This window comes from Miniopterus natalensis, chromosome 4 (genome assembly GCF_054644295.1).
Source record: "Miniopterus natalensis isolate mMinNat1 chromosome 4, mMinNat1.hap1, whole genome shotgun sequence".
NCBI lineage: Eukaryota > Metazoa > Chordata > Mammalia > Chiroptera > Miniopteridae > Miniopterus > Miniopterus natalensis.
This window is the reverse complement of record NC_142084.1, coordinates 62,176,179-62,196,946: the sequence shown is the minus strand read 5'-3', so window position 1 is coordinate 62,196,946 and position 20,768 is coordinate 62,176,179. Positions and strand designations below refer to the sequence as shown.

Here is a 20,768-nt window from a genome sequence, read left to right as displayed (position 1 = left end):
GTGCATCTGTCAGAATTTCAGTTGTGTCAGAGTGGCCACCCTTTTTTTATTATTATTTATTTAAAAATTTTTATTGGAGAGAAAGAAATTGACTTGTTCCATTTATTTATGCATTCATTGGTTGAGTTTTTAAAAAAAATATATTTATTGATTTCAGAGAGAGACAGAAAAACATCAATGATGAGAGTCCTTGATCTGCTGCCTCCTGTACGCCCCCCTGCTGGGGTTCAAGCATGCAGTTGGGGAATGTACCCTGACAGGGAATCAAACCTCAATCTCCTGGATCATAGGTCGATGTTCAACTGCTGAGCCATGCTGGCTGGGCGAATCTCTTTTTTAAAAATATGTTTTATTGATTTTGGAGAGAGAGATAGAAAACATACATTGGCGATGAGAGTCATTTGATCGGCTGCCTCCTGCACGCCCCTTGTTGGGATGGAGCCTGAAACCTGGGCATGTGCCCTGATCGGGAATAGAACCACAATCTCCTGGTTTATGGGTCCACGTTCAACCACTGAGCCATGCCGGCCAGTCTGTTGGTTGAGTTTTATATGTGCCCTGACCAGGGATTAAACCTGGCAACCTTGATGTGGCCGGACAGTGCTCTAACCAACCAGGCTACTGGGTCAGGGTTGGGCCACCCTCTTCATCCACTCTTTCCCTCCTGTGTGTCACCCCATTAGCAGCAGGGTTTTGGCCTGGTGCCAGCCCCACACCTCTCATTCCCAAGGGACCTTGAGCTTCTTAAGAACTGGGACCAGGCCTTGCTCAGCACAGCACAGAGTAGGGAGTGGTCCTGCTAGAAGGCCAACTCTATCACCTGCCTTTGCCTGATTGGGCCTCAGTTTCCCCATACATAAAATGGGCAGAACAGCTACCCAGCAAGATTGTCAAAATGAAACGACATACAAGCGGAAAGTGTGCTTGCAAACTAGTTTTGGTGTTCAGTAGTGTTTGATTTTGCAATTAGCACTGGTTCTAATGCTACCACTTTAAAAAAACCTGGTTGCCCTGGCTGGTGTAGCCAATTGGTTGAGTATGGGCTTCTGCACCGAGGTTTCGGGCTTGATTCCCAGTCAGGGCACATGCCGGGGTTTTGGACTCGATCCCCGTTAGGGGGCGTGCAGGAGACCGCCAATTGATGTTTTCATTATCTCACATCCATATTTCTCTCCCTCGCTCTAAAAATCAATGAAAGTATTTAAGAAAAACACACTAATCGTTGCTTTAAAAAAATCGGGTTGATGAAACGGGACGTTTAGGCTGGAATCCTAGTCTTGGAGGTGGGGACGGGGTTTTGAGTGCGGCGTTTGAATTCCTTGCTCTGTCCGTCCTACGTTGGCATGAGTGGCAGCCCAGCTCTTCATCTGCGGAGTGAAGACATTCTGGTGAAGGGAGAAACTGTACCAGGCGAGAGAGAGGATGGCGATGCTCGCCGGGGGCTCTGAAACGCTTTCCGAAATCCGGATCGAACTAGAGACCTTTCAATCTGCAGTTCAGCTCTTCTAATTGAGCTTTTTGGGATGAGTTGCAGGTGTCACTGTCGTCTCCGTTTTATCCCATTTAGCGGGGCGCGCAGGCGTATTTCGCCCCGCGCTTACTGGCCGCGCATGCCTCGTAGGGCCGCGTCTGAAGCCGGTAGGCAGCTTGGTCTCTGTGGCGCAATCGGTTAGCGCGTTCGGCTGTTAACCGAAAGGTTGGTGGTTCGAGCCCACCCAGGGACGCAGCTTTACTTTTGATTCTCAGATAAGGGAAAAGTGGGCGGAGCGCCCGCTTTTGTGGAGGCGTACTCCCCTTCCTTTTATCCCTCGTGGGGCATCGGGGGCGCACAACATGGGGGACGTCCACGGCGGCGGAACGTTCCGAGCCTGGGTTCCGTTTTTCCACAGCACCCGAACCGCTTTGGGCGACGGCCCCGGGGACTCGGAGCACTAAAACGGACGGACCGCAGAGGTTGTCTGAAGGCCGAGGCCAAGATGGCGGCGCTGGCGGGTGAGCGGGTAGGGGCGCCCAGGTCAGGGTCCCCTTGGGAAAACTGAGGCCCTGGTAGCGACGCAGGGCCCCCAGCCTCGGGAGAGCCTTGGGGCAGGGCCTGAAGGGGGCCAAGGCTCGGCCCGCGGTGTAGCCTTGGAAGTTCCCGGGAGAGAGGGGGCCTGTAGATTGCAGCCTCGACTGGCAGGGAAACATGAGGCCCGGAGGAGTGCAGGGATTCCCAAGGAAAGTGACATCACTGGTACAGCAGGGGTCCCCACCTGGCCTGCTCCCTAGACCTTCGTTCTGAGAATAGTGAGTAAATGCATAGGATGAAATCCACAGGCTTGCAAAGAAAAGCAGTTACCCCGAACAGTTGTCAGGATTTTGTTTAGAAACCGGGTTGACGAGTTTCTCATTCAGGTTATTAACGCCAAAATCCAGACGCAGGTCCGATTGCTGTGGTGTTGAAGGATGGGGTGATGTCTACAGCCCTTGTGACATTGTTGGTAAACATCTGAGATTTCCGTTGGTGAAAACCATGGGTCCTGCTAATACGGGTCCTGTGGTTTGTTGGTGACACTCGGAATTGAAAGGCCAATTTTCAGTAATTGGCAAAGAGGGTATTTTTCTTTCCCATGCAAGTTCACAGGTCTGCTGATCTGTGAAGGGCAGTTACTGGGCTGTGAGCTTATGCAAAGCCCTAAATTTTCCGGTGGAGAAACTGAGGCTCAGAGAAGGGCAGCTTGAAGAGGAGTCTGGGGCGGGTCAGTTAGCCTGTCTTGTGAGGTGGTGTCTCTGGGTTTTTTTTACTCAACACACACTCATCACCTACAGCTCAGTCTGTGGGGACACTGGGGAACCCCTGGAGGCCCTAGCATTGCTAAGGAGGCAGGCACCACACAAGTGCGCATAGGTGGTGATTGAACAGGGTGACAGGATTGAGGACCTTCTGTAAACCCAGTGAGAAGTGAAACCTGCCTCATGAGAAGGGCTGGCTGTGTGCACATGTGGGGCAGAGTGCTCCAGGCAGATGGAATAGCACGTTGGAAGGCATTGAGGAAGGAGCAACCCTGACATGTGAGGAAAGGAAGGTAGCCCTGGTGTGGAGAGCCTGGCTTTTCTTCCAGGGGCTGTGGGGTTTTAAGCAGAGGATTAGCACTATCTGGTTCATATTTTGAAAGACCCCTCTTTACCAAATGTTTGTTAAAGTAAAATTTAGATAGACTGAGGGTAAGACTGAAGGCAGAGGGAAGGTGCACCAAGCAGGAGGCCTGATGGGCAAAGGCCTGGCTGACCCAGGCTCCTGAGTTTGTGGTCTCTGATGCTGTCCAAAACTCACTGTCTGCACCCTGTGGTTCTTTCTGCAGCTCCCAGCCTGCTCCGCCCGATCCTCACTCTGTGGTGAGTGCCTGTGTCTCTGGCCCTGGCCCCCATCTAGAGGCCCCTGAAAGGAGGGCTCAGACTGGGAGGGGGGGATGGGATCAGAGTACCTCAGAGCTGGGAGGGGCTTGAGCAACTACAGACAGGGTCCTGCCTGCTGAAGGTCACACAGCAAGTCGGGCAGCACTGGGACTGTCAGTCTACTTTCCAGCAGGTGGTATGCAGGCCCCTCGGTGGTGACAGTTTATGTTATGTCAGAGCCTGGGTTCAGACCCTTGTTCTCCTGTCCTAGTGCCCTCAGGACTCACTCATAATCGAAAGCAATCTGTGCTTTTGCTCAGATGGCAGCCCCATGCAGGCCTTCTCGGGACAGGAAGGCTGGTGGCCACCGGGGCCTCTTCAGGGACAGAGCCTGGAAATCAAACCCCTGGGGTCCCAAGGACATGGCACATCTAAGGAGAGGGTTGTCCTAATGGAGAGAAGTCGGGCTTTGAGGTGGGCGTAGATTTGGGCTGAGTGTGGTTTTAATAAAGTCTCTTTCCTAGGGATAAAATACATATACACTATAAAACAAATGGAAAATGGGGAAAATGAAAGAAGTGTAAAATGAAAACCAGGCACCTTAGAGCCCAGGGGTCAGCAGACTTTTTCCTGAAGGGCCTAATGATAAATCTTATTGGCTGTGTAGGCCAGATGATCTCTGTCAAGACTACTCAGCTGTACCTTTGTGAAAACAGCTGCAGACAGCAGAGACAGATTGATGTGGCTGTGTGTCAATAAAGCTTTATTTACAAAAATAGGTAGAGGGCTGAATATGGCCCCTGGCTGCAGTTTCCCCATCCCTGCTCCAGGGTAGCCCCTGTAACAGCATCTCAGGATGTCCCAGGCTCCTCTTCACATATGCTCTGTCTCTGCAGCTCCGGCATGGGTGCAGCTGCTCAGGTACGATGTGTCCATGGGAGTTTGGCTGCTGACAGCCCAAGCAGGTGAGGCCAGCCTTCCCAGTGGCCCAAAAACCCTGAAGCATCCCCCTCCCCCAGCACAGTAGCACCCGTGGTGACTCCAGGGCCCTCTCACACCCAACAGAGCTATGTGGTCCCTGCCCTTGGAGCCCTGTCCATCCCTCTCCAGGCTAGTGGCTGCACGTCTCCAAACCAGAAGGACCTTTGCTGAAGAATATCAGTTGGCCCCTATTCTCCAGATGGGGAAACTGAGTTCCCAGGAAGACAGGGGCCTTTTGGGGCCACAGTAAGGCAGGCTAAGGCACATCTATGCCGTCTTTCATTCCTTTGTTCAGCAGACCCAGACCTGGATGCTGGGATGCTACAGCCCCAGGGTAATCCCCAGCCCCATGGCTCCTCCCAGCACTACCTTCAGGACCAGCTGTGACCACAGCTTTGTCCTGTGCTCTGAGAAACTGCTCTGTGTTAGGTTCCAGGGTGGAGGCTGTGGGGGTGGCCAGTGCTCATCTCCTGGGATTCCTGCCTGGCTAACACTCCCTGTGCCATGTCTCATGCCCAGCACACAGCCCGCCATGTCCAAGGCTGGAGCCATGGTCCCCAAACCCAGCTCACTTCCCAGCAGCCGCGGCGAGTATGTGGTGGCCAAGCTGGACGACCTCATCAACTGGGCCCGCCGGGTGAGCCCCCAACCCTCCTCCATCCCTCCAGCCTCTGCTGCATGCTTGCATACCGTGCACATGGGCAGCACACACACTCACCTGCTCCTGTGGTTCAGGGAGCCTGCTGGGTTCCCCCACAGGCTCGTGATTATGTCAGGATTCATCCTCTGACCCCCACCCCATCAGCTCCTGGCCATGACATCCCCTCAGTGTCTCTGTCCTACCCTCTTGTCCCTCCCTCAGCCCTTAGTGAAGACAGCCTGCCTCCCTTCTGTAGTTGTTTTCTGTTCATACCTTTTTTCTCTTAACATAAAAGTAACCTTTTTAACTAGAAAAGTAATGTGTGCTGAAAACAGTAACTCCTCCCTGGCAAAAATTTTAGAAGCCTGTCCTCCTCCCAGCATCAGCCACGAAACAGTTTTTGTCTTGTATCCACTCCTGTAAGTCGTGTGCATGGCATGTCTCCCACTGGGCACATGTCCTTTCTCTCAAGACAGAGGCTCCTTTCAGTACCCAAGGGGTGCTGGGCCAGGACAGGCCATGTTAACAGTCCCTCATTGATGGCCATGCTCTAACTCAGTCTTTTGTGTGTCTGTGTCACACACAGCACCACAGCAAACACCTTATCAGGGCTTCCAGCTCCAGGACAGAGATGTCCATTGCAGCCTTGTTTATGACTGAACACCCAAAGACGAGGTCAGGGTCAGCCAGCTCAGGAGCCGGTCAGTCAGGTGTCCTAGCCCTGTTGGGCAATCCTTGCACTGGCATTCACACTAGCATATCAGTGGGGCATTGGGGGCCACTTCCTAGCCCCAGATTAGATGCAGAGGAGTAGAGAAAAGTCTGGCCAAGGTGCACATCTGTGGGGAAATCAGGCACCAGACAGAACAAAGGAGTCAGAGGGCGGCCAAGGCCATCCAGGAGAGCTTCCTGGACGAAAAGGCATTTGGAATTCTTGAACACCAGGAGGTGTCCAAAAGAAGATCCTCAGGGTTAGGCCTATGCTACATGTGGCTGCCAGGCACTCAGAGCACCAAGTGCCCATGTTGGAAGGATGGGGTTTAGGATGTACTAGGTTACATCAATGGTATTATTAAAACTAATTTTACCGTTTTTTTAATTAGAAAGAGGAAGGGAGAGGGAGGGAGAAAGAGAAACATCAGTGAGAGAGAAACATTGGCTGCCTCCTGCATGCCCCCTACGGGGGATCAAACCTGCAGCTTAGGCATGTGCCCTGACCTGGAATTGAATCAGCAACCTTTTGGTGCACAGGATGATGCCCAGCCAACTGTCCACAGTAGCCAGGGCACCTTTCTTTTTTTAAAGCTTTTTTTTTTTTTTTTGTAACATGGCTACTGGCAAGTGTTCACCCACAGACCTAGCTCATTTTACCTTCCCATTGGGCAGCCCTGGGCTGGGGCAGCAACCTTAGGCTGGGTCCGAGGGCCCTGGAGGTCACGTGGTTGCTGTGTAAGGTGTGTTGGGGGGGGTAACTGATGTGTCATTCTTCAAAAAAGGCTAGAAATCAGGTTTTTCTATGTGAAATCGCCCAGTTTCTTTAAACACAATGGGCCAATTGTCCACTCATGGGTTGACCAACCTGGCCCCCTCAGAGCTCCCTGTGGCCCATGACCTTTGGCCTGGCCTGCTGTGCCGTGGAGATGATGCATATGGCAGCACCCCGCTATGACATGGACCGATTTGGTGTGGTCTTCCGAGCCAGCCCTCGCCAGTCAGATGTCATGATTGTGGCCGGGACGCTCACCAACAAGATGGCCCCTGCTCTCCGCAAGGTAGGCCCGGCCCTGACCCTACCCATCTGCCACCCAGGCTTGAGCTGCACATAAACCCTGTCGTGTCTTCCAGGTCTATGACCAGATGCCAGAGCCTCGCTATGTTGTATCCATGGGGAGGTGAGTTCCAGGTGGGGCTGGGGCCAGAGACAAGACATACCTTTGACACCCTGGCATGTTTTCCCCCAGTGCTTTATCTGGGCTTCTGTCTGATCAAGGTCATAGAGGTGTAATTTACACAGTAAAACCCCTCACCTGCAAGGGAGCAGGACAGTTACCCTGATACTTTTGCTGTGTACACTGCCCCCTCCCCAGAATGTCCCCTCCTGTGCGTTATTATTGCTCCTCTACCTCAACAGCTCTTCTGATTTGTCTGTTTCTCTGCTTTATGAACACATAAATGATGTTCCCCTCTGTAGACAGTTTACATCCTCCTTGCTTTTTAACTTAGTCATTTCCCCACATTGTTAAAACCTGTTAAATCACTTAATTATTATTTTTTTTTTTTGGAGATAGAATTCACATAGCAGAAAGTTCGCCCTTTAAAGTGTGCAATTCAGTGGGCTTTAATGCATTCACAATGTGTAAAACCATCCCATCTGTCTAGTTCCAGATCATTCCATTATACCAACAATAAGTCCCATCCCCCCATCAGCAATCACTCCCTACCTTCTTTCCGAGCCCCTGGCAACCATGAACTCAGTCCTGTCCTGTGCCTGTTCTGGACGTTTCACATAAATAGAATCACACACTGTGACCTTTTCTGCCAGGCTTCTCACTGACCATTATGTTTTCAGTGTCTATCCCTTAGCTTCTGCTCTACCTGGTCTCAAGTGACTATTATCTTTCCTGTGACTTCATATCCCATTCTTGCCCTTTTTGGCAGTCTAGTCACTTGCTGTAGTTGAAGGTGGGTGTGGGTTAGGGGCAGGGCACTGAGGAAAGAGCAAGGCCAGGGTGGCCAGTGAGGCCCTCAAAGCACTCCTTTCACTCCAGCTGCGCCAATGGAGGAGGTTACTACCACTACTCATACTCCGTCGTGAGGGGCTGTGACCGCATCGTGCCTGTGGACATCTATGTCCCAGGTAAGTCCACTGCCACATCTCTGGGCAACCAGGCCTTCAGGTCCCCACAGAGGAGTCCCCATACTCCTACAGACAGAGTGGGCTCTCCCTGTTTTAAGAATGAGAAGATTTGGGTCTAAGAAGGGTGACACTCAAGTCTTTCCTTTTTGTTGTCCCTGCATGGGCTCCCGATTTCATCTAAATGTTGGACCAGGCCAACATTAAAAGGGTTAGGTTGAGCTGTATGGAATTGCTTATATTTGGCCATTTTTAAGCTACAGTTTTATATGATTCTACCTAATATAGAAACAAAACCAAATAAATGCAATTTAAAAAAACAGGAAAAAAGTTCCTGGAGGACATGAACGGTGTCCTCGGGGTCTTATACTCATGATGGGTGGTGAGACACCCCCTTCCCCTTGGACCCAGGATCACCAGGGTGTCTAGATTCAGCAAATAAAAATGCAGGGCACCCAGTTAAATTTGAATGTCAGAGAAACAATGAATAATATCTTTTTCATTATAAATATATCCCGTGACATTTGGGATATAATTATACTAAAAAAGGTATCAGTAGTTTGTCTGAAGTTTACATGTAACTGGGTAATCTTTATTTTATCTCACTGTCCTACGGGTCTCTCACACCTCCTTACCTGGCCAATCAGAAAGGGGTGGCCTCCCAGGCATGTGCTGGCACCTCCCAAAGGCAGAGAAACAGGTTTCTACTTTGGATTAGGGTTCATTGGAAAATGGAATTGATTTGTTTAGCATTCTGCAAATATTTATTGAGTGCATTTTCCAAGCCTGGGCCTGGCTTGGGCAGTACTGGGCCCCAGAGAGGCCTTGGCACCAGACCAAGCCCTGCGGAGCCCCCAGGTTGGGAAGATGGAACCTGACACAGACGTGCCTAGCCCCACCTATTGGGTGGCAGAGGGTACAATGGGTAGGACTTGGAAAGATGTATAGGAGTCTACACTGCAGGCTTGTTAACCTTGATCAGAAGCCAGACCCTTGGTCAGTTACTGCTTGTTTGACTCATGACCTCAGGCAAGTCTCTCCAAGCCTGTTTTCCCATCTATCAAATGGGCCTTTGTGATCAGACCGACAGGCACCGAGCACCCCAGAGTCAGGTGGAAGTAAATAAATGACTGCGACAGTTCTTTATCCAGCCACCCATGGTGGCTGGCCTGTCAGGTCCTGGCAAATCCTCCAGGTGGCAATGTGCCCCTCTGCTTCTTCCACCTGAGACTATGGAGATGGGGACTGTGAGGACTGTTTCTCTGGGGGTTCCCTTCTCAGTCTGTGAGCCTCCCTGCCCACCTTGCTGGCTACTTCCAGTGATGGGCCAAACTACCTGGCCCCTCCCGTGCATTCTTTGAATACTGGGGTGGGGGCCTCTCTCAGTCCTCCCCACCTTGGGAAGGGGCCAACCAGCCCTTAGCCCACCTGCAACTCCCAGATCACTTTTCCTAAGGCCCTGAGTGGCCCAGGCCTTTCCTGCTAGTTGCTGCCCCCAGCCAGGCCCTTTCACCTTCCTTCTAGTTCATGTGCCCTTTGCCTGGCCATAAGGGGGAGGGGTGGTGCCCCTCCCCATGGGCAGACACTGAGGCAAGGTCCCGCTTCCCAGGCTGCCCACCTACAGCCGAGGCCCTGCTCTATGGCATCCTGCAGCTGCAGAAGAAGATCAAGCGGGAGAAGAGACTCAAGATCTGGTACCGAAGGTAGTGCCGCCCGACTGCCACCCTGTGTCCCCTTTGTCATCCTGAGAGATGGTCAATAAATTTGAGAAACCTACCTGGACAAAAACCTGCCCTCAATGTATGGACAGGGGGCCCTGGGAGATAGGGAGGTGCCTACGGGGCAGAGTACCCCCTGTGCTTGGTGTGGGTGGGCGAGTGCTCCCTTGGGCTAGGTCAGTCCTTAGAGATGCTGAGGCCCTGGAGGCAGATGGCTCAGTCCACACCAGCCCCTCTTAGGGGCCCTGCACTTGGTCTCCATGCCCCACCATGAAGGAGAGCCAGAGCATTTATGGAGCCAGGTGAGGACTGGGCTGCCCCTGCACTGAGACTGAAGGGGGCACTGACAGAGGAAAGAAGACAGTTGGAGAGTCAGACCTCAGCAAGTGACACTGCACTTCTCAGGTAGCTGAGGGTCCTGTGAGAGTCCCGGTGTAAAGATTTTGCTTTATTTTGAGGTTCAGCCTGACTTGGTGGGACCAGAAACCCTCTTCAGTAGCCTAAGGACTGGGCCTTGAGCTGCTACCCTCCTTGCTGTCCTGACCTAGTTCTGCACCCCCTGGACCCCAACTGCCAGCCACAGGGAAGGGAGATGCAGTTGCCCTGGCTAGCTGGGGGAAAGGGCCATAGATGATTGATTGGCAGTATCTCCCTTGGGCAAGATAGGGTTCACAGGCTTGTACACAATGGAGCATATAGCTTGCCCACTGGCTCCCTGAAGGTCCATTAACAGATTTCTTTCTTTTTTTAAAATATGTTTTTATTGGTTTTAGAGAGAGGAAGGGAGAAGGAGAGATAGAAACATCAATGAGAGAGAAACATCAATCGGTTGCCTCCTGCATGCCCCATACTGGGGTTCAAGCCCACAACCCCAGGTACATGTCCTGACCAGGAATCAAATGGAATTGGTGACCTCTTGGTGTATGGGACAACACTCAACCAAATGAGCCATACCAGCCAGGCAACAAATCTCTTCTTTCTTTTTGGAGGATTGGGAGGGATAAGTGAAAGTATACTTTTACGTTGTGCTGGTGATTACCTAGCCCAGTGTTAGCATTCATTTTCATCCCTATGACCCCAGAAGGAGGCTGGTACTGGTCCCCTGGCAAGGTTAGGGAAGGTGGCCATGGTCACACAGCTGGTGCTGCCTCAACTAGAACTTGGGCTATGAGGCCAGAGTCTGAGCTCCCCGCCCCAAAGGCACTGGGAGTGGGGGTGTGGCATAGGTGGTTGAGTTTGTGGCTGCCAAACTTAGTGCTTGGTGACCAGGGGTGTGATCATCTGTGGGAAGGCATAGTAGCGGCAGTCAGCAGGCGGGACCAGCTCCATCACTTGCGTGTGGATGTTCTCCCGCCGGAAGCCTGACTCCAGCAGTGCTGGTACCTGCGTCTCCTGTGACAGGGAGGTACCAGGTTATGGGGCCTCACTCATACACACGGTGCCTACCCTTCCTTGCACAGCATTGCTAGTGCCAAGGCCCCCAAAGGCTGCAATAGCCCCCACCCAGGCCCAACTGCTGTGACATGGAAGCCCAGGTCTGAGTGGAGATCTCCAGGAGTCTAAACTTGGGCAGCAACTTCCTGGCTGTCACAGGTCATCACCAGGCTGCCCAACTGTGCCCCAGAGGCAGAGGGAAGAACTTGGTCAAAGGCCCTGTTACAAGTGTGGTGGAACCAGCAGTTGCACCGTGGATGGAGGAGGGCTTAATGAGGGGTACGGGACCTTTCAGCCAGGTGGGGAGCTTGGGCTGAGTCCCTGTGTCTCAAGACACGAAGGAGGGACCTTGCCTGATTTCCACGCAGAGCACAGAATCCACCTAAGAGAGCATCCTAGAGACAAGGGACCCTCCCAGGTCCAAGGTGACTGCAGCTCCCTCAGCCTGCCTGGGGTGGGTGGGTGGGTAGGTAGGGGCCCTTGGGGAGCTAGGCTGCTGCACCTCAAACATGGTACTGATGTTGGAGTACTTGGATTTCATCAACTCCCCCCAGGAGGTGAGGTTGCAGTAGGTGAGGATGCCTCCTGGCTTCAGCAGGCGAAAAGCGTGGCCCTAGAAGGGGGTTAGAGGTCGGGAGGGAGATCAGAGAACCAAGTGGAAGGAGGGGTACCCTGTATGTGGATGGCATATACCCCCACCCAGCTGAACTCCCATGCTGAGGGCTGAAGACCCCATCCCTCTGTGTGGTCCTACCCTGATGAAGTTGAACTGGTGCGTATGCCAGGTTTCCTCAGACAGTGGATATGTGTCGTACAGGATTCCTGCATGGGAGGACAGAAGCCACATGGTCAGGGGCAGCCGCACCAGGACAGTGGCTACACGTGAAAGTGGAACTCAAAGATGGCCCAAGAACCCCAGCAGCTGTACCCTAAGTTCACTATGCTGCCACCTCCTCTAGGTATCATGTGCAATTCAGTAGTTCCTTTAGGTATCACCACACTCCTGCTGAGTCCCAGGTCTTGTGTATGTCTGTGCCCCCTGCCCAGACTCTCTTGCCCCAGTGACATGTTAGCACATGTGTTCTTTAGAAGATACCTCAGCAACTGAGGAGGAGAGTCAGGCAGAGGCTCCCCCTCACCCAGTGCCCAAAGCCCCCTCACCATCAAAGTGACCATCTGGTAAGGTGGGTGCCACCTCTTCCCACAGGCCTTTCAAGGGAACCACCTTGGGGTAAGGAAGAAAAAGAGAAGGCTGAGGGTCAGAGGGGTCCCCAGGACTTCTCCACTGTAAGGAGGGGGTACTCCCAAGGGAGGATACTCCCCCCCATCCCGTGCCTGAGACCACCCCAGGAGTGGGGTGGGGAGCCTGCCTGCAGGCAGAGGTGGCACCTTGTGTGGCTGACGCTGGGCCCAGTCCTGGAGCCGCTGGAAGACACCATCATTGCACTCAATGATCCAGTGCTCATCAATGGCGGCTTCCTGCACCTTGGTTGCTGCGATCGCCATGCCGAAGCCCACCTCCAGGACCCGGCCCCCTGGACACAAAAGGCAGGGAAGGGCTGGGGAGGCTACCAGGAGGAGGAGGATTGGGCGGCACCTTGGCACAGAGAAACTAGAGCAGGAGAACACAGAGGACCTAGGGACACAGTGGCCCTGAGAGGGAACAGCGTGGGCTCTGGTCAGTGGCCAAAAAGGGATGGCCTGCCAGGGAGGGAGCAGAGCGGCTTTTGGGTCCGTTCTTGGTGTGTGGGGGGTGGTCAGGCCCTGGACTTTGAGCTTGGTTCTGGCTGTGTACCGCCAGTGCAGCTTATCTCTTGGTTACTTTTCTCTCCCTCTCCCACTGTTCCCACGATGACGTTCACACGAGAAGGGCGCGGGGAGGGGGGGGGAGCAGGATTCCAGACCACAGCCTGGAACAAGCGGGGTGGGGGTGGGGGTGGGGGTTGGCACCCACTGCACCACAGACGGAGGCCTACAGGCCACGGGCCCAGCCCTTGGGGGACCTGAGCACTCCTAGGACCCTAACACCGGAGCGTAGGTTCACCCCTCCACAGCTGTCTCCCAGCCTCAGCTGTCCCAGCTTTCCCGGAGCTATTCTTAGCTGGGGTGGGTGGAGTGTTCCGCGCTCCTCACGTGGGCCTGGGCAGCGCCCTCCGCCCGCCGCCACCCTCTGTACCCGACCTCAGGCGGGCACGCGGAGCCTCATTTCTCCTGAAGAGGAAGTTTCCGGTACTTAGGAGGCGCCTACTGGGTGTATGCCCCGTGCCTGCAGCACCCCTTGTATTTTCCCGTCGTCTTCTCCCATTAGCAGCCCCATTCCCCAGGCTAGGAAAGAGGCACAGAGAGGCTCCGATGCGCATCAGCCGGAGAGCAGGCTGGCACCGGCTCTGGTCACCCACAGCGACTACCCTGGGGCCGGGCGCGGAGCTACCTCTGGATGCGGCGGCGACCGCCAGCGCGTGCATGTAGGGGGTCTCCCAGCGCTCCATCACTGGCTTGCCCAGGATCTGCAAGTACGAGTCCGACGCATCGTAGGACGCGGGTGCCGCCAGCCACGCGGGCCTGCAGTTCTCTCCAGGCGCGAAGATGGGGGTCGCGGCAGGGACGCTCATTCTGCAGGTGGACTGACGCCCCAGACTCGGTCCAGACGCGGGGAGTTGGTCTCTGCAGCGCCTTCTGGGCCGGAGCGTGCGACGCGGCTGGCGGGGGCGTGGCCGCGGCGTTACGTAATGAGACCCGGCCGGAACCCGTGAACGGGGATTCGAGTGGCCTCTAGCGGCTGCGGAGCAGAAGACAGCCCCACGTGGGTCCGGACCTCGGCCGACTCCACCTCCTCGCGGAACCTCCAGCGCCTAGTCTGCGAAACGGGCACAGCATCAGGGAAACCTCAGGGTCCCTACCTTCGCCTTTTCATTCTCCTGCCTGTTTACTCATTTGTCACCACCGCCGAAAGCCCCTCTTCCCTTGCTGGAGTGAGAGGATCTAACGATTTTCCTGGCGCTGTTAGAAGTGCCTCAGGTATTTAAAAAAATCGTTCAATCTTCAGAGATGCTGCAGTGGGTTCTTTATTGTCCTCATGCCACAGATGGGTAAACTGAGGCTCCAATAGGTATAGCCAGCAGTCTCATGGCCACGGATGTGGGAGGGTGAGGAATCAGGATTAGAATCCTGATAGCCCCCACTTCGACCACATGCCAAGCTGCCTCTCCTTTTTCAGGAGCTCACTTCATATCCCAGGATCCCAATGGGGGCGCTCATCCAGCAGAGAGAGGCTTGCAGTTCTGGGGACCTAAATGTGATCCCAGCAGTTGGCTGTCTCTTATACCCAGGAAGTTGGGTAGTGCAGCCCTGCAGGGACATGGAATTGAGGCCTTGCCCCATCCCAGGCCAGCCCCTTGGAGTCAGCTGCATCCTTTCTGCCTGCCTGGGACCTACCCACAAGCAATGGCCTCCAGTCTCTGTAATGTGACTTCCCTTTTCCAACTCTCTGCACACCGGGCCACCAATTATGAGCCTGAACACTCCATTCCTGCTTTCCCATTGAACACAGGGAAAAACAGGCCCAGAGACACTGAGGTCGCAGGGTTTGAACCCAGGCAGCCTCTTTTTTTTTTTTTTTAAATAAATAAACATACCTTTATTGATGTGAGAGACAGAGGAAGAGGGGAGAGAGAGAAAAACATTGATTTGTTGTTTCATTTATTTATCCATTCATTGGTTGATTCTTGTATGTGCCCTGACTGGGGATCAAACCTGAAACCTCGGTGTATCCAGACAACACTCTAACCAACTTAGCTACCAGACCAGGGCCCAGGCAGGCTCTTAAACAGTTCTCAAGTTTGGTCACTTCCCTGCACCTCTATGTCCATCTCTCACAGCCCTGACTGACTGAGCTCCAGATTACTCCCCACAACCCCTGCCTACCATCTGCAGAGCACTCCTGTGTCCCTCCTACTTCTGGGCCTTTGCACATGCCCTTCCCTTGTCCTGGACAGCTTCTCCTTTCTCCTGACCTGGTGTGGGCTCCATGCTTGAGCCCACACCTCCTCTGGGAGGCTTCCCAAGTCCCCCCAGGTGGTTTTATCTCTGAGCACTTCTCCTTGGCATTTCACTAACTGAAGGTATTTATTTCTTCATGGCTCTATTGTCGGTCTGATGGGCTTGGTGCATAGAAAGTGCCTGCTTGATAAATCCTGAGGGCACATTGGGATCTAATGCAGTCTGAATGTGATGGCTCTGATTTCACAAGAATCTCAGGAGGAGGTAAGATGAGTAGGTGCCATCAGACACCTGGGTTGGTCTCATGCTGCTTTTTGCCTCACATGAGTCCATTTGGTCTGGTTTCCCCACCACCAGCCACTGTCATGGGCACCATGATGGATACTTTGTGGGCCGGTATCCCAGCATCCTTGGGCTGCCCAAAGGAAATGGCCCAGGATGCTCCCTTGTGCATCCTGTGTAAACAGGTGGCACTCACTAAACAGGTGGCACCCAACTCAAGGGATGCCCTAGAATATCTGCCTGAGACAGGAGAAGGAGGCTGTGTTCATTAGCACTTGCTATGTAACAAATCACCTCAAATGTAGCCACTAAAACAAGGCATTTATAATCTTAGTTTTATGGGCCAGGAATCCAGGTGCAGCCCAGCTGGGTCCTCTCCTTCACCCAATGTGCCCTCAGGATTTATCAAACAGGCACTTTCAAGGTCTCACCGGCTGCAGTCAAGGTGCCTCTGGTGCTGAGGCCTCATCTGAAGCCTTAGCCAGGGAAGGGGCCTTTCCAAGTTCATTCATTGGTTGTTGGCAGCATTCAGTTCCTTTCGGGCTGTGGGTCTCCAGGCCCCAGTTCCTGGCAATGTGGGCCTCCCTAGTGTGGCAGCGCGCTTCATCAAAACTGGCAAAAGAAAGCCTGCTAGCAACAAGAACTGACATCCTTTATGAATTCGTATGCAACAAACTCCAGCAGATGTTAGGTGAAAAGGCAGGGTGGCGGGGAAATGTAGGATGTGCCACAGACTGTGTGACAGGTGTGGGTGTGTGGGTAGGCTGGACCATTGTTCACAGAGATTGCCCTGGAAGGACATCAGGGAGATAGATGGTCATCATGGCCAAGGCACTGTGGGGGGAGATTTTAATTAGTACACTTTTTATTGTAAAACACACATAACATAAAATTTACCATCTTGCCCTAACTGGTGTGGCTCAGTTGGTTGAGCATCGTCCCATGTACCAAGTGGTTGCCGGTTAGAACCCTGGTCAGGACACATGCCCAGGTTTCCCAGGGGCAGGCATGCAGGAGGCAGCCAATTGATGTTTCTCTCTCTCTCCCTCTAAAATCAATAAACACATACATTTTTTTAAATTACCATCTTAACCATTGTTTAGTGCATGGCTCAGTGGTATTAAGCACACATTGTTGTGCACCCGTTGTGACCATCCATTGGGCACTTACTCCCTATCCCCCACCCCCAGCCCCTGGCTCCTACTATCTATTTTCTGTCTCTATGAACTTGACTCCTCTAGGGACCTCCTATGAGTGGAACCACAAAGTATTTGTCCTTTTGTGTCTGGCTTATGTCACTTAGCATTATGTTCATTCACACTGTAGCAGGTGTCAGAATATTCCTCCTTTTTTTTTTTTTTTAAATTGATTTCAGAGAGAAGAAGAAACAGGGAGAGAAAGACAGAAACATCAATGATGAGAGAGAATCATCAATCGACTCCCTCCTGCACACCCCCTACTGGGGATTGAGCCCGAAACCCGGGCATGTGCCCTGACCAGAAATTGAACCATGACCTCCACGAATCAACCACTGAGCAACACTGGCCAGGCAGAATGTCCTCCTTATTTTTTTTATTTTTATTTTTTAAAAGGTCTCACATTTATTACTAAACCAACCTACTACTGCAGGGGGGAAAAATCAAAAGAGAAAGCACGCTTCCAAAATTTTCACAATTAAGTCGTTCAACTGTCCGGACAGTAGTGATCTTCTCAGTCATTTAAAGTTGCAGGCAACCTGGATACAGCATAAATGTGAGCCATCTCTCCTGTGTGATTCCTTACAGACCCAGTATGGTTCTTCTTCAATGTCTCCTCTTGGAGTTGTACCAGACTTTATTACCAGTTTTCATCTGAATCCATTGTGGATTGGGCCGATTCTGCTTTTGTTTCTTGACTAGGAACCTCTTGATCCTGAAAGTCTTGTGAGAAGACATGGCACAGGAGAGCCAACCGTGCACACCACGATGGTGGAGAAAGAACAAATGTCCTTCCTTTTAAAGGCTAAATAGCCCTGGCCGTTTTGGCTTAGTGGTTAGAGCGTTGACCCACCGACTGAAGGGTCGTGGGTTTGATTCCAGCCAAGGGCACATACCTGGGTTGCAGGCTCCATCCCCAGCCCAGTTGGGGCCCATGCAGGAGGCAACCAATTGATGTGTCTCTCTTACATCGATGTTTCTCTCTCTCCCTCTCTCTGTGAAAAGCAATGGAAAAAATATCCTTGCGTGAGGATAAAAAATAAATAAAGGCTAAGTAATACTCCAGTGTGTGGATGGACCATGTTTTGTTTGCCCGCCCATCTGTCCATGAACACAGCAGCTGTTTCCATCTTTGGCCGTTGTGAATCAGGCTGCTGTGAGCAGTCGTGTACAGGTAAGTATCTGTTTGAGTCCCTGCTTTCAATTCTCTGGATTTGAAAGGAGTGGACCTGCTGGATCACATGGTGATTCTATATTTAACATTTTGAGCAACCCAGACTTTTTGCTCAGGGTTACTCCCCATTCTTCCAACCCAGTCCAGAGGATTCTTACCCCATTGGCTAACTGCATATACCTCGCTGGCTCACCTCATAGGGTACTCACTACGTTGGCTAACTCCATATAACCATGTGGCCCACCTTAGCCAATTAGGGCTTTCTATTGCCTGGTCACAACAATTGATTGAACATGTGATCAAGATTGGGCCAATCAGAACCTTCCCTTGAACTTTAATGGGCTTTTTCGGGGAAGAAGTGCTGACCTGCTGGGGCTGTTGAGCTGCTGGAGCTGCTGGAACCCTCTTTGTCCCCACAAATGAGACTGTTGAGGTAAAAAGTCAAGAGAGAGAATGACAGAGCCAAGAGACGAAGAGATGGATGAATCTTTGTGGCACTGCTTGGAGGTCCTGGATCCAGTGGAGCCTGAAACCAGCTGGACAAGTGTGTCTCAACCAGGGGTGATTGTACCCCCCAGGGAACACTGGGTGATGTCTGGGAACATTTGTCATTGTCACGATGGGGTGTTCTCCTGGCATTGAGTGGGTGGGAGCCAGGGATGCTGCTCAACACAAAGAAACATCTGATCCCAAATGTCAGCCATGCTGAGGGGAAAAAAACCCTGATTTACATCTATCCCTGGACCTTTCAGTTCCATGAGCAAAAAGTTCCCATTAAAAGAAAAATAAAAGTTTCAGTTTCTGTGAGTTGCAACAAAAGATTCTAACCAATTTGGGAGGTAAGACCCATGCAGGGGGTTTGGGAGATAGGAGCTGCAGATGGCTGGCCTGTGGGGCTTCACCGCCATGAAGTAGAGTGCCCAGATGGAATAAATAATCAGGTGGAAGGATATGGGTCAGGCCCTATACTTTGATTATTTTTTTTCAAATTTTATTTTTGTTTAAAATATTACAGATGTCCCTTTTTCTCCCCAAGACCCCTTCCACCCCGTCCCTTCCCCCTCCCCAGTCCCTCTCCCCACCATTGTCCATGTCCTTGGGTTTTGCATATCTGCATATAAATTCTTTGGTTACTTTCCCCCTCCACCCACCCGCCCTCCTCCATCCCTCTGACATTCGTCAGTCTCATCTATGCTTCCATGTCATTGAATCTATTCTGTTCATCAGTTTATTAAGTTCTTTAGATTCCACGTATAAGTAAGACCATGTGATATTTGTTTTTTGCTGCCTGGCTTATTTCACTTAGCATAATATTCTCCAGGTTACTTTGATTGTTTTTTAAAAATAGGATTAGTTTTAGATTTATAGAAAAGTTCCAAAAAAAATATGGCAAAATACCTGGCACCCACTTTCCCTTGCTAACATCTCATATTAGTGTGTGACATCTATCATCGATGCCTTATTATTACCTAAAGTCCTGTTTTTTCAAATTTCTTTAATTTTCCCTTAATGTCCCATTTCTGCATCAGGACCCCACCTGACATTTAGTCGTCATGTCACCTTAAGTGCCTCTGGGCTGTGATGGTTTCTCAGACTTTCCTTGTTTTGATGATCTGGTCAGACTTGAGGACTGATTGGGTAGTTTATAGAATGTCCCTCGATTGGGTTTTGTCTGTTGTTTGTCTCAGCGTTAGTTAGACCAGGTGATGGGTTTGAGGGCAAGACCCCTTTCTCATTCCATCAGATCAAGGGTCCCTGCTGTCCACAAGCCTGATCACAGTCAATAGCCATGGAACCTCTCTGTGGGGCATGCTGATCAGAACCAGAACTCTGACCTGAACATTATCGGGTCTGCAGCCTTAGTATTAGATGTGAGGAGGCCCCAGCTGTGACATCTATCACTTCTTTAATGGCCAGGGTTGATTATCTTTCTTTTTTTGATGAAATTCATATACAATTGACCATAATAAAGTGTACAGTTCAGTGACATTTACTACATTCACAATGTTGTGCAGCCACCACCACCCTCTAGTTCCATAACATCCCACCACCCCGAAAAAGAAACCCCATTCCATCAGCAGTCATCCTCATTCTCTTCCCCAGTCCCTAATAACCACTAACCCACTCTCTGTCTCTGCGGGCTCCCTGTTCTGGACATTTCATATAAATGGAATCACACATTGTGTGGCCTTTTGTGTCTGGCTTCTCTCACTGAGCATTGTGTGTTCAAGGTCCATCCAGGTTGTAGCAAGTGTCAGTACTTTGCTCCTTTTCATGGCCGAGTAATATTCCACCGTGTGGGTGGACACATTGTGTTTTTCTGTTCATCTGCTGAGGTACATTTGGGTTGTTTGCACTTCTTGGCTGTTATGAATCATGTTGCTATGAATTTGCCTCTTTAAACATTTTACCATTAAGACCTCACCACATCCCAACTCCTGCTCCAAACACTTAACACATACTGGTCCTCACCAAACTTTCACAAAAACCCTCCAAGGGAGTTACTATGGTTGTATTCATTTTGTAGATGGGAAAATGGAGGCACAGAGAGGTTAAGTAACTTGCCTGGAGTCACACAGCTCCTGGATGGCCGAGCTGGGATTTGGATCCTGCAAGTCTTAATCCCAGTGCTCTGCTGTGGAAGCTCCACTCTGCCTGCCATACTTGCAGCCCTGGGGACACAAAGATGACCAAGAGGGGAGGAAAAACATTGTAGACCAACTCCAATACTCTCCCCCAATTTCTCACCTGTTAGAACCCAGATTCTGGCCTTTGCTCCGCAGATTGTGATGGGGACACCCTAACTGAGGCTGGGAAGTCTGGCTTCTTCCACAGCCATAGGGACCTGACGTGAGTCACCCAGCCTGGCTGCCCTGGAATTTCCCTATGGGGTTGGGCAGATCCAAGGTGAAGGTTCAGGAAGTCCCAGTGCAGGTGACGTCAGTGCTGGGGTGGTGGTGTAGGGGTACAGCCTGGGGGAGGGGGGAGGCTCCATTCACTTTCTCAGACCCTCACCTGGTACTCGTGTTACAGGGACTGGCCAACATATCGATGGAAGGACCAACATATCAATGTCTTGTCCTGCAGGGATGTCCCACTCCCTAGGGGCCCAAGA

General features: G+C 51.8%; 3 protein-coding genes and 1 non-coding gene across 6 annotated transcripts; 2 read left to right on the top strand and 2 right to left on the bottom strand.

The window, feature by feature from the left end:
• The first annotated feature begins 1,650 nt into the window (after positions 1-1,650).
• On the top strand, positions 1,651-1,724 carry TRNAN-GUU (transfer RNA asparagine (anticodon GUU)). Its single transcript has one exon. It is a non-coding gene; the product is annotated as a tRNA-Asn (tRNA).
• A 171-nt stretch (positions 1,725-1,895) lies between these two features.
• On the top strand, positions 1,896-9,727 carry NDUFS7 (NADH:ubiquinone oxidoreductase core subunit S7). 3 transcript variants are annotated; one of them, XM_016209703.2, is made up of 8 exons: positions 1,896-1,992; positions 3,342-3,375; positions 4,272-4,340; positions 4,876-4,993; positions 6,589-6,768; positions 6,842-6,888; positions 7,765-7,853; positions 9,460-9,726. In XM_016209703.2, the coding sequence occupies exons 1-8, from the start codon at positions 1,977-1,979 to the stop codon at positions 9,555-9,557; spliced, it is 651 nt and encodes a 216-aa protein (XP_016065189.1). In that variant the 5' UTR covers positions 1,896-1,976; the 3' UTR covers positions 9,558-9,726. The 3 variants fall into 3 exon arrangements, with proteins under 3 accessions (XP_016065189.1, XP_087672714.1, XP_016065190.1); XM_016209704.2 differs by having other exon boundaries at positions 1,972-2,000; positions 9,460-9,725; XM_087816588.1 differs by lacking the exon at positions 4,272-4,340 and having other exon boundaries at positions 9,460-9,727.
• A 581-nt stretch (positions 9,728-10,308) lies between these two features.
• On the bottom strand, positions 10,309-13,677 carry GAMT (guanidinoacetate N-methyltransferase). Its single transcript, XM_016209689.2, has 6 exons — positions 13,434-13,677; positions 12,392-12,537; positions 12,164-12,227; positions 11,757-11,824; positions 11,505-11,615; positions 10,309-10,960 (listed from the first exon to the last, which is right to left on the bottom strand). The coding sequence occupies exons 1-6, from the start codon at positions 13,612-13,614 to the stop codon at positions 10,820-10,822; spliced, it is 711 nt and encodes a 236-aa protein (XP_016065175.1). The 5' UTR covers positions 13,615-13,677; the 3' UTR covers positions 10,309-10,819.
• A 3,408-nt stretch (positions 13,678-17,085) lies between these two features.
• LOC107534561 (large ribosomal subunit protein eL39-like) lies at positions 17,086-17,217 on the bottom strand. The gene has a single exon (XM_087815988.1). It carries the CDS (start codon positions 17,215-17,217, stop codon positions 17,086-17,088), a length of 132 nt encoding a protein of 43 aa, XP_087672114.1.
• Between the last annotated feature and the right edge of the window lie 3,551 nt (positions 17,218-20,768).